Source organism: Aplidium turbinatum, chromosome 13 (genome assembly GCF_918807975.1).
Source record: "Aplidium turbinatum chromosome 13, kaAplTurb1.1, whole genome shotgun sequence".
Classification (NCBI taxonomy): domain Eukaryota; kingdom Metazoa; phylum Chordata; class Ascidiacea; order Aplousobranchia; family Polyclinidae; genus Aplidium; species Aplidium turbinatum.
This window is the reverse complement of record NC_137484.1, coordinates 6,823,574-6,836,529: the sequence shown is the minus strand read 5'-3', so window position 1 is coordinate 6,836,529 and position 12,956 is coordinate 6,823,574. Positions and strand designations below refer to the sequence as shown.

Here is a 12,956-nt window from a genome sequence, read left to right as displayed (position 1 = left end):
GGCAAGGAAGCTTGTCTTTATTTCTACATATATACAGTAGGCTAAGATTCAGTGATTTTCAAACTTTTTTGAACTACAGCACACCAATAATTTTGTTGTCTACCATGCCACATTGACTTGAATACCTACTGCATTGTTCATTTTTTTCAAAATAATGTGTATCTGCATTTTAGCAGAGGTGAGCAGTAACATGTTTCTTTTGTGGCGCTCCTACTATTGCACTGCTTTTTGGTAGCGATAGCGGCATCACATTTTTGGTAGAGTAGCAGCTGCAGTAGTAATGCTACCCCTTTCCCAAGGTAACGGTGAGGCAAAACGGGTGTAACCTATTTCGTCCTCTAAACAGATCAAGAAAAAAAAACAACAGAGTCGAAGTCGCTGATCGGAGTTGCTGCAAACATTTCTAAATTTTTCCCCCGTAAAAAGATCGAGAGAAAAAATATCGAAGCGCCCAAGTCGCTAATCAGAGTTGCCGTTGCTGAAACAACCACTTTAAGCATCTTGATTTAATTGTTGAAAAACTGAACCTCACTTTTGGGTTAGGGTCATATGTATGGGTTAGGTTTATGGGTTAAGGTTGGGGTTATTTTGATAAACCGAACCTCACTTATGGGTTAGTGTTATCGAATTAAGATTGTAACCCCTCTATTACAAACGATCACGAGCTAACCCTAGACAAAATTACAAAGAAAAAGTCACACTTATTTTGTGGTGGCCCATAAAAGTTCAATGATTAATTCAAGGAGGAAATTTTAAAATGTTTCCGGAAACTCCGATTAGCAGGTACAGCCAATTGCTTCGGCTTTGTATTATTTTTTCTCTCGATCTTTTCAGGGGACGAAGTGTTTGGGGGACGAAATAGGTTGCATTCAGGCAAGACATTGTTTCATTCATACATCTGCTAATTTCCAATTTAAAATAGAAAAAAAATAAATGATTTCTAGAGATTTTCAAAGTAGCAGATGCCCACCTTTGCATTTTAGTTTTTTAAAACTGTAGCTTTTCCAGGCCTCGAAATACGTTTTTATTGACGGCGGACAAACGTGTCTGGTCTAAGCAGCAATTTCGGCGGACAAATTAAGTCTCACGGCGGATACACCAGTTTTAGCATCGATCGTCACGTTTAATCACTATATTTTGATAAGTCTTTGCAATTTGAGAACTATAGCTACGGTTTGGAAGGCTTTTTTAAAAATTCAGCAAAGTCACTCTGAAAGGCTTATATCAGACTAACGACGTGTGCTTGAAGAGTCAAAGCGCCCTGTAGCCGCTTTATATATGCCGCATAACTGATTAACTTCCACCGAATGGGGTCGTGTGGCTTCTTGCGTCACAATGCTCTGGGCACGAGTCGGAAAACTCCAACACTAACGCTACTATTTTCTGCTGTGCAAAGTTTCACTAAACTTCTTTCTTTAGGTTTAATTTTGCGCGTCATGTGAGCGAAAGTGTCGAAGAGTAAGTAGGTTCATCGTATTCATTCTCACTATCAGAACTTTCCCTGGGCCTTTTCTTTCTCACAGTAATACCAAAACTTAACCATTTTTGCTGCATCATGCTGTAATGGCCTATATTGGTATAATCTAATATTGTAACCATTAACCAACCTTGTCATCAATATTACTCCAAGATCAAAGCCAGACATTGTGACGTAAGACTTAAACTAAGTTACGTGTGATTAGTGTACGCTGTGCAGTATACCGATACTCCCATCAATTCATAGCAAAGAATTCACCATTGTTACGCTGATTCAATGTCATCCATCGTTGAAGCAACGTAAAAATCGAAAGTTTTCCTGCTTGAATGGAAGCTAAGGGATACAGTATTAACATTTTCTAGATGCGCGATTGCGCGCTAGAATACGCGGAAAATTAAATTCTTGCAACAATTGTTCATGCCATGCAATGACGATTTGTATCGCTAGTTCACTGTGTTATTTTTCGGCAGACAAATATGACCAATCTAGATTGTACTTCCCGCGGTCATCACACACTTTGACGGCGGACATGTCTGCTGTGAATTTCGAGGCCTGCTTTTCAACTAAACAATAGGCAATACGTTTTTACAATGCTTCAAAATCTGAAATAAAATATCAAATTATGCGAAAACTCATAGAGAGCTCTACAACTGTTTTGACAGCAATAAAAAAGGTTTGCTTAGAAAAATGCTGGGAATCACTGCTTCAGACTATAGTATATTGTAGACAACTTAAAATACCAAAATTATTTTCAGAATCGTTTCTAACAATTCATAGCAGTTCAAAAATTTCAGTATTGTAATTGAAATTATTTATTCTGTGTTAAATTGATATCATAGAATTAGTCTTTCGACTATGGCAGCTTCCATTGCTTCCTTACCAGGAAGTAATTTAACCAAAAGAAATGTTTCAACACGAAAAAAGAAATGTAAGTTATGGTGTGAGCAACTCTGTTGTTATTTTATCTATTTATTAGTTTACCTTTTTCAACAAAAATTCATACTTCTTATGTTTTACAATATGTATATTTATTGTGCTTAATCTATTGAAAGCAACAGGAAAAATAATCTGAAAGTACCAGTGTATTTCATTTTACCTACATTCAAAATTTTAGGTACCAGAGGTCGATCTTAACTTTTTTTTTTCACTAGCCCATCGGACTAGTTGCTCCCTGTTTTCACTAGCCCGCACGATTTTTCACTAGTCTGACCAGTTTACTGACTTTTCACTTGTCTGATGACGTATTAAGATAAGTGTTTTGACTTAGACTGAAACTAACTAAAGTAAAGGCTTTCAGATTTCACTACGCACAAGAGAGCAACAATACTCACAAAAACACCTTCTCGTACTACAGACGCAAACATTGCAATTTTAAAACATAAAAAATAAATGTGGCATGCTGTGTGCTTAATACTTATTTATGTTTTAATATTACGTTGTGTGCATCTGTAGTACGAGATGACACGCCACTAGCCAGGGTGGCACAATACATAATATTCGTTCACTGTCAAAAGAAGTGGACTATTGGATGGATTGCGTTTGGTTAGGCCTCTACCGTCAGACCTGTCTGGCTTGTTGGGTTCTTCAACTTCAACGAGCTCTTCAACTACGACATGGTAGCAATCCAAAGAAAAGGGAAAAAACGAAATAAAAGTCAAATAAAATATTGTTTGTAAAAATGTTCAAGCTTGGGGACGTATTAATATTACACAGTGACACCAAGCTCTTCTTCGCTGTCAATATTTTCACTAGCCCATCGGACTAGTACTGCAACATTTCTACTAGTCCACGCAAATTTTCACTAGCAATTGGCTAGCGGACTAACGTTAAGATCGAACTCTTGGTACCATAGTCTGTGAATCAGTAACCTAACCATCTTCAGATCACATCTGAGACAAAGTGCATTAAAAATCTAGGCTTGCAGTTCACTGAACCTGAATATAAAAGGCAAATGCTTATACTGTATAACATAGCCAAACAAGATAGCTAATATTGAAAAGTGTTCAAATACAATTATGTTTATTGGCTAAAGAAAAACTACTGGTGCAAGATAGGTTGTAATTGTGTTACTTTCCCTTACAAGGAAAAGATAAATGTTTAAAGAGAAAGGCATTTGCTTCCACTCCAAGCACCTCCACTGGCCATGGCTATCTCCCTATTTCCAAGCATTTAAACCTAAAAAAATGCTTTGCAAGATCATAATATGTCCAAGCTGTGTGGTACTTCCATAGCAATATGTTGCCATCTTGCAAAGAGTTGTCACTGTAAGGAGAAAAGTTATCTAACAACCTCTGAAGCAATTTTGCACTTGTTGTATAATAAATCCCTCTTTATTAGAAAGTGCCAAGTGGTGTGGTACTGATCATGTGTGGAATTATTTGGACAACACAAGAATGATGTACTTAATACCATCAGTAACTTATGCTGTTTTGGAATTTTTTTGGCTCTCTTTGTAAACTTTTGGGTGAACAATTTCAGTTTTGTGCTTTAGGTTCCCCAAATGTATTGAGCGAAATTCTACATAGAGTTTTTCCAGCTAAGAAACAAGACAATGTTCCAGATAAGTACGTTGATTTTTTATTGTAAGCTTTTTGGTAGTTATATACATTATTTTATTTATTTCATGGATAATAATATAACATGCAAGTAATAGTATACAAAACTTGCCAGTGTGTGTGTTTTTTTATTTTCTTTGAAATGCAAATGTTGTAATTTTTATATTTACACACTGTTGTTAGTGTTTGTGACAGTTTTGCATTGATTGCAAACATATTTTTAATTTCATTACATATCCTAAAAAAATTACTTTTTCTACCATTTGTGGGTTCAACAACCTGTCAAGTAACATTCAGAGTTTGTAAACCCTTGTCGATGTTTCTCAATTATAAAAGTTATTTTAGTTAGGTGCAGAGTTAATTTAAGTTAACTTTCCAACCTAGGGTTGCTTCATCTACCTGGGTGCATGAATTTTTTCGTGAATTTGATGAATTTTTTAGGTCAACTGGGCATACTATGCTAGTTGGGTTCCATAATCTTGATGAGCACATCAGTCACGTGATGGGTGAATTGTCTCCTGCCAGTACCACACAATCCTCACCGTTCGCATCAAGTATGCTTAGTTTTTCTATGTGATGTTGAATTTATTAATTAGGGACACAATTTTGTAACGAAAAATCAGGTTATAAATAACTGGCTATACAGGTGTACTTCAGCACAATTAAAGCAAGTTGTCTATTTGGTGAAACTTAGTCTTTTTATGGTCAGTAACACTTACACCAACTACAAGGAACAACTTTGCAATTTGGTTAACTGTCAATAGTCATTGCCGTATTTCAATGCCTCAATAAATATTCAAAATTGCTTTGAGTGAGCTTTAGAAAATATCAAAATACGAATACGTACCTATCCGGACATGCATAACAGCACAAATGTTCAGACCGACAAATAGAACAATGTTAGTTAATCTGTAGCCCTGAAGATGGAAATGTGTTTAGATTTATTTATATTGTTTCTGAATTTTGGGATATGTGTTTCGTAGGCTATTGAAATTGATCAAGTACTGTATTCCAACTAATTTATTTCTATTTTTCTTCTCTTTTTAAACTTACCGAATTAGTTTACTTAACTTCGATTGTTTTCTTTCAAGTTCAGGGCTTTTGCTTAACTTCGAGTTAGGCAAAGACGATCAAGATCACAAACCTGACTAGGTAGTTGGCATTCCTATTTAATAAACCTATTTTGTACTTTGCAGCTTCAAAATCTCCGAGTACATCAAGTATTGTAAAAGCTGGATATATGAAGGTCTTGTTTGGTGAAAAGAGGCAAAAATTTGTTCATACTCCTGTCAGCACAGATGGTATTTTTTTTTTAGTTTTGTTGTGTTGTCAACCAGAAGTGTAGTGATCAAAAAAAATATATGCTTCTGGCATGACGGACCTTGTATAATGTATATGCTAGATTTGTGACAGTTTTATCTAATCACATTGTTTTTATCCATAACAAGACTTTGAAGTGTTTTAATGCTCATCATTTGTTCAGCATCTACTGATGGGAGACTTGGGAGCTCAGGAGAAATTGGTCTTCAAAGTCATCCTCTTGATACTGTTCCCGGAGATAATTTGGCAGTCATTGGGAGTTCCAACTTCCAATCTATTAAGGCATCCCACTGCGTTTATAAAGGTAAAAAATGTATAGGAATCGCTCTTTATCTGCTGCCTAAGTGTCTTTTGCCGTTCTGGTACGATCTTACTACTTTGGGTCGAAATACCTATGGCAACATTTTGAGGTCGTAATTAAGTGTTTTTGAAACTTGAAACAAACCTTCAAGTGCATCTGCGCTTTTTTACGGGGTTGCGGCTATCATCAATGTTATACTACCGGCTACCGCTCTTTATCTGCTGCAAGGGGAACCTCTTAACTGCTAGCCACTGCAGCCATGTCTTCGTCTGTTCTCTAAACCATCACAACGCAGATTTAGCAAATTGTCAGTTTCATTGTTTGTAAGAGATTTTCTTTATTCAACAAGAAACGTTTTTTGTCGTTCATTTTCAACCAAAAAGCGAAAGTTCTGAAAGGTGTGGCTGCCCAATGCCGCACCCCTTGACGCCATACGAGAAGTTAGCGGATAGTTTGGGTCGTGACTTAATCCGCTTTGTGTTTTGCGGTCACATCAATATCAACATGACTTTCATGAAATGGTTATAATGCATTGCATAATGACCAACGACCAAGACTTATTTCTGAAAGCTCAAAATCAGCAGAGAAACAGCGCAAGTTCCGAGCCTTGAACAAGAACTCTAAGCCAACCATCCTTCCCATGTCCATCCGGCAGCAGAAGCTTTACCTTACAGAATACAGATAGGCCTCCTAATCATCTTTGTACCGCTGCACGCCAACCACATTTTGAAGCCAGATCCGTTGGCCATCTTCGGAAACCAAGGTCGAACGTCATTATGATGGACAGTTGTACACTATAATGGATTATAATAAAGAAATATTTAAAAACAACAGTGACAACAGTACATCCATACAAATCATCAACTTTTAATGATACATTTTGTTAAATTAATCCATAAGAGTCACAAAACTAAAGCGTTAACTGTTAAAATAAAAGCAACGTCTTTTCATATATTATCCTCAAATTTCTTGCGATCATTTCCTACTTTTCCACCAGCGCACAGAAGGACTAAATTTACTTGCTCTTTTTCAGCTTGATTATTTTTAATGCATTTAGTTTTGCTTAGACTGAATGCAGTACTTGAAAATTGATAATTTGCTTTCGATTGTTGCTACTGCTTTTCAAAACCAGTCATTTTCTTGATCTTGGTCAATGCCACATTGGGCACTTAGTCTTGACCTATTGAATACTGCATCAGACAGAAAGATTATTGCTATTACGCTAAGTAAGAATTGTAATTGACTTCTTGTGCCATGTACAAGACATTTTTTAAATCATTTTTTAGGGCAGTTTTGCGGTTTGCGATTTAGTAGTAGCTTCCCTGACTCAGGTATTTATTGATTTCAAATCAGCTTTCTTCATGATTAATATCTATACGAGTTGTTCCACAATATCAATAATGGTCTTTCTTGTGATGTCAAGTTACCTCACATATAGCACCCATCCAGTGAAAATGGTCATTTTCACATTGATCCAACATCTGCACACGTACGGTAATCAATGTTAAAAGGACCAACCTTGCTGATTGGGTATTTTGTTTTCTGTAGTTTTCATTTGTTTGAACGAACTCATAAACTGACTTGATGAATAAGCAAATAAAGTGACACGGCAATTGCAACATAGCCCACACAATTCGTGCAATTTCTCGGCAGGGAAATGGATGTACGAAGTTCTGCTTGGAACACAAGGATTGATGCAGATTGGGTGGTGCACACAGTCTTGCAAGTTCACCAGGGAAGAGGGAGTGGGAGACACAACGAACTCCTTCGCGTTCGACGGATACAGGGAAGCGAAATGGTCTGCCAGGACAAGCACCAAATACGGAGAGGTGATTGTCCAGGAACTCTTCTAATAACGTACTTCTACGATATTTTAACATTTGTTTTGAGAATCTTACGACCAGTCTTGTTATATTATCTGTGAGTAGCCGTAGTGCAAAAATTGTCTGCTTTGCTCATCAAGCATATCACTCCTTTTTACATTGATTCAACGTCAGTAAGCGCTGACTTAATGCACAAAAGGAGTGATTTGTTAGCTGGGTGATGAAGTTTAAAATTATTTTTTGTGTTGTTCGTATCTTGTTCGAAAATAACAACCTACATTACAGTAATTTCGATATGAAGGTTGTTGGTAAATGCTTTATGTATCCAATCGATTCTGTCTATCATACGATTGTCATACATACTTTTGTGCTTGTTGCTTTTGAACTGAGTTCAAAACCAATTCCCTGAATGTCAGCACGAAGATGGCTTCATTGTTTTTACTCATCTTCATCCTCTTACTTCTCAATGTATAAGCTTATCTCGAATCCATTTGTTGTTCTCAGTTCCAGACAGTGCAAACGTAATCGTTCAAGGCAACTGTCTACAACATTGCCCGGCGACCGGCACTTACTCAATCAGGAAAATTTAAATCATTAATATAACACTAAAGGTGTGGTGATTGGTGAATTTGCACCTATCTTCTCAAAGAAGAAGCATTCTAACCAATTGTTATCTGACTCATCGTTTATAATCCAAACTTGTCGTTGCATTTTCAGGCTTGGGAAGCGGATGATGTAGTCACGTGTCTTCTCGACCTTGACAACAGAACTGCTTCGTTCTTATTGTGAGTTGAAGTTGAAATTCAACTCGGGCTGCTTTTCAGAAGTCACGTTGCTTATGTGCTAGCAAAAAACATGATAAACTTGAAAGATATTCTTTAGTTGTTGTTTTGTTCAAAAGTAATGTTTTGATCAGTAAGTTTAAGAACAACGTTAAAAAATATCGGCTACAAATAAACGAACCGCACTTGGTTTTGGAAGCCTAAATATTGTTGAATGGAGCTAAGGCCAGAACGACGATTATTACTGGTTCGGTTATGGTGGTGAGCGTTTAATTGTGTCTTGCCAAGATACTTCAAGTCGAGACAAGAATTGTTTTATCTTTTACGCTTTGGATTAGATTAATATTCACAAAAATCAATTAGGAGCAACTGAATTAGATTACCACATGCTTGGTTGATCCATGCTTCCAATCTCCATCCTTCTATAGCCCCTTCTGTTTTTTCGTTCCTTCATAACTTAAGTTATTACAACTGTTTTTGTTTCAAGTTTACAATTTAGCTGTCTTTAACTTTCTAGAAATGGAAAAGACCTGGGAGTTGCTGTGACAAACATAGCATCTGGTCCTGGCCTAGTTTACTTTCCTGGCTTAAGTTTAGCTTATAAAGAAGTGGCTTATTGCAACTTTGGACTGCGCCCCTTCAAGTACCCTGTCGCGGGATATCGAGCCATCCAGGTGAGGAGACAATAAATCATTCCAACATTCATTAATGGTCTTCAAGTCATATGAAAAACGTTCTGTTGTGAGAAAACGTAGCAAAACTTGTAAGATCTATCTTTGCTTGTGTGCTTCTTCACTATTTTGGGTAAAAATAGAGTGAAAGCAATCTGACCATTGAGGGGGTTTTCTTGTAGGTTTTAAATTTGTTGGACAATAACCAATGGAGACCACCGCGTTTTAGCATGTATTAGATGAAGACTACTATGACACAGATGTAGCTTCTCTTGCAATTCATCTCGTCTTAAGCAATAACATCCGTTTTTTGCAGCTGATATTATAGTTGGTTGTTTGCACAGTGCAAGATAGCGAGGTATTTTTGACAAACTGCGTGGATTGGACTACACGCGGCCGTTCATCGGCTAGTTAACATTCACTTTCGAAAATGCAAAGTGGTACCAATTATTATGTAATAAGATGTGCCATAAGCTATTTCGTAGTCACGTGTGTAGCATAGTCATCAATATCGTATAAAGTTTTTCAACCGGAACTGTATTTTTGCAATGGCAGTTCGTTTTTGAAAGGGTTTTGTTCCACTAAGCTGAGGCTGCTTTTGTCTTCTACATTCCGCATGACAGTATTAGGCAGTCATTACGCATCAATTGCTTCATTGATCGAGCACTGCAGTGTTTGTGGTTCTTTATGATTAATAGAAAGAGATGTTTTTATGCAGCATATACGAGATAAGTGCCTTTAGCTTGACACAAGAAGGCTGTTTCATAAACGGCCATTAGTTGAACTAATTGGGCCTAAGGGAATGCTGCTCTCTCTGAACCACTTAACTTTTAACTTTTTTAACATGCCCAGTTGCCAATATTATTAAAAGCTTCAGCTTTTCAGTGTAGTTTTTCTTAGACTTTTTACATATACTTCAATTTAACAGCACTTCCACCGAGAAATGTGTTTGTTAGGTTAAGTAATTAAATTTATATAATATGACTCATTGACTCAATTTGTCTCTCTTAAAACAAACCAGCGTTTGCTATAATGTGGCGCGACTTCCATTTACTAGCTCGTAAGTTTTGATTTTGGCAGCCAAGCTTTTAATTACGTCAGGAATAATAACAGTTTGTAATGCAAGACAAGCCTAAGACAGTCAACATGCAAGTTAAATGTATATATTTTCAAAACCTTGTCATATTAGCCGCATTTTAATGAAGCTATTTTATTAAGATTTTTAATCTTCAGGTTAAAAATGAACTATCATACCGTAAATTTTGGACTTTGAAATATCTTTTTTATTTAAAACGCATTTCCTGATTTTGCCAGTCTAGAAACGGGGTGATGTTTTACTGTGGATGCAGCAAGCCTTCCTTAAAGAATATGTAGACTGCCTTGCTTGTGACACAGATGACAACAAACGATGTAGACAGATGTTGAATTCTTTTCAACAAATTACTGCCCGAAGCAGACTGTTTGAAATTCGAAAGCTCGAACTCGCAGCAACATGACGTCATGATATTCCTGTGCGATATTTTATGATCAAGCGGGTCGTTTTCAAACTAACAAAATCCGCCCTTTTTGCATTGGTCCATCGGCTGCTGACGTTTTTTTGGGCTTCAGAGCTGCGGTGACAGTTATATGTTCCAGTTTCGTATTGACTTATTATAATTTTGGTAGAAAGGTAACTTTGTTGGATCTTAAGCTGACAAAACTAAGCAACGACGCGGTATTTGACAAAACTAAAAACTGAACGTTTATGGGTATATAACATGTTAGCCCTTCTTAAACATCTGAACGGTAAGGGATTAATAAAAATGCACATCCGTGTTTAAATTAGGTTTAACATTTGTACAGCCGAAAACGTTTGCAATTTTTAGTTCATTTTTGTATACAGTACGTACAGTATATATTAATATTAAATCCCGTATCGTTGCTTGTTTTTTTTCTGCTTATTGACATTATGTCGCTTAAAGAAGTCGGTTCATGCCACTTGGAATCACGTTTGTGGAAAGAAAATAAATTTAAGCTCAAGTGAACGTAACGTCAAGGTTTAGATGCACCCACAGTGGATCATTTAATCAGCCGATTTCCACGAGCGTCTTATTAGAAATCGGAAATTCATTTTCCCAACGTTCATCTATGGATCAGTAATTGATGATTCTAAACAGCGGATTACGGTTGGTACATGAAGAGTAGTCTGCAAAATAAGCTGCTTAATCTGCAGATTTGCTTAATCTGTACATAATCCACTGTTGGTCAATTCAACGCTTAGCGCCGAATGTCATAAAAGAAAAATGTGTTGTTGGACTTCATTTGATGAATCGTTTTGCAACCAAACGAGTGACCATTCTACACTTGTCGCTTGCACAGTCTCGTTGTGGTTAAAACCATGTCATAAGCTCTACCCCATATGAAAATCAATTCTTTAGTAAAGGAATGATTTTCAGTGTCAGAGTAGATGCATTTTCCCCTACCAATTCTCCAGCTACGGCTTGTTCAAAGTACAGCGGTTGAGTAAGCGTTGGCTAATCCACGAAACAAGCAGATGAACTCTCCTCAAAGATTAATCCATTGAGAAGTAGAAGCTTAGTTGTCTTGCCGAAGCAAATACCACAATTTTCAATCTAACAAATTGTTCAAAGAGGATTTGAGTCATCTGACGAGCAATTTTACTGCCAATATTTATTTTGAATTTTAGTTTAAGCACCAGACTAGAACATTGAAAAGATCACGTTGATGGCACAATGTTATCGCTACTTCCTTATGGTTTTATCGAATAATTATATTATTCAAATGCAAAACACATTGTGGAAGTTGACTTTAAGATTAGAAGTTGTTGTCACTTGTTGCTTGATTGGTTTGGTTGATCTCTCTGAGGTTCCATTCTTTCTAAGCCTTTTTCTTTTGTCAGGAACCTTTAAACCGCTATGTGTTTCAGGACCCACCCAGTGATTGCTCTGATGCGGAGTATTTGGTCAACAGCTTGTCCACTTTGGTCAGATTGTGCGAAACTCAACCGGTCAGTAGTTCTTTATTTTTGTTTTTGCCACTTTGCAGCTTGATCTCGCTGTACACATGCACCTCTTTTGAACAGTTGTTAGTTTGCATTCATTCCTGAGCTGACAAAAGTTACTATTTTTTATCGCTTCAACGTTTGAAGACTTTAAAATACAAAAATGGCTTGTTAGGTAATTTGCCTTAACATTTATTTTACAAATATAAAAAATAAAACAAACTTTCACCCAAATTAAGTCTGGACTCTGGACCCGATGAATGAGGTATGTGAGTTTATTGAAGTATTGATCTCAAAGGATACAAGTTCTTCCTGTTAGGGAAGAAGTAGCGTAATTACTTTTTTACTTTTGATCATTAGGCTACACCCAGCCTTGTGGCTTCATTGCAAGCAATAAGCCTCAATTCAACCAATGCTGCCATTCATCTGGAAACTATCTTTCCTGCTAACAAAAGTTACCATTTTGAGGTCTTCACAGGGTCTAGTGGCGGCTTAAAAGAGAACATTTTATTACCTGACTTATTACGTTTTAACTTTTCAATTAAAATTACTCAGAAAGCAAACCAGTCGTTTTTTACATTGATTCATCGTCTGTAGACGTTGAATCAATGTAAAAAAACAACTGATTTGCTGTCTCGGTAGCTGTTGAACTTTTATTGCAGGAGTTATATTCCCAACTTGATCTCATCAGCGAGCAAGTTCTTTTCGCGCATATCTTCCAAAGGCTCGGCCCTGTCTTGGTAAGTTTAACAAACTAAAAAGAATACATCGCAACATGCTGTTCTTACTCAGGGAGAAAATCAGTCCCTTTTTACGTTTATTAAACCTCTGAAGATGTTGAATCGACTCCAACGGGACTGGTTTTGTTTGGCTGGTAATGACAAGTGTTTTATGAGCTTTCAAACTTCTCAAAATGATTCTTTTTCATAAATATTAAGACAGACATGTAAAACCAAGTTAACACCAAGTTTATATTGTTTTTAGTGAACACAAGCTTTTAGCAGTTAAATGAATTCAATTGACTTC

General features: G+C 36.7%; 1 protein-coding gene across 1 annotated transcript in view; it reads left to right on the top strand.

Annotated features, from left to right (window-relative positions):
- Positions 1–2,313: 2,313 nt before the first annotated feature.
- Positions 2,314–12,956, top strand: part of LOC145781800 (E3 ubiquitin-protein ligase RNF123-like) — a 44,257-nt gene continuing 33,614 nt past the window's right edge. The window contains exons 1-10 of the mRNA XM_082593470.1: positions 2,314–2,405; positions 3,969–4,041; positions 4,474–4,586; positions 5,229–5,333; positions 5,516–5,656; positions 7,307–7,482; positions 8,194–8,261; positions 8,776–8,932; positions 11,856–11,936; positions 12,593–12,670. Of these exons, the coding sequence (XP_082449596.1) occupies positions 2,333–2,405; positions 3,969–4,041; positions 4,474–4,586; positions 5,229–5,333; positions 5,516–5,656; positions 7,307–7,482; positions 8,194–8,261; positions 8,776–8,932; positions 11,856–11,936; positions 12,593–12,670 (1,065 nt within the window). The 5' untranslated portion in view covers positions 2,314–2,332. The remainder of the gene's footprint in view (positions 2,406–3,968; positions 4,042–4,473; positions 4,587–5,228; positions 5,334–5,515; positions 5,657–7,306; positions 7,483–8,193; positions 8,262–8,775; positions 8,933–11,855; positions 11,937–12,592; positions 12,671–12,956) is intronic.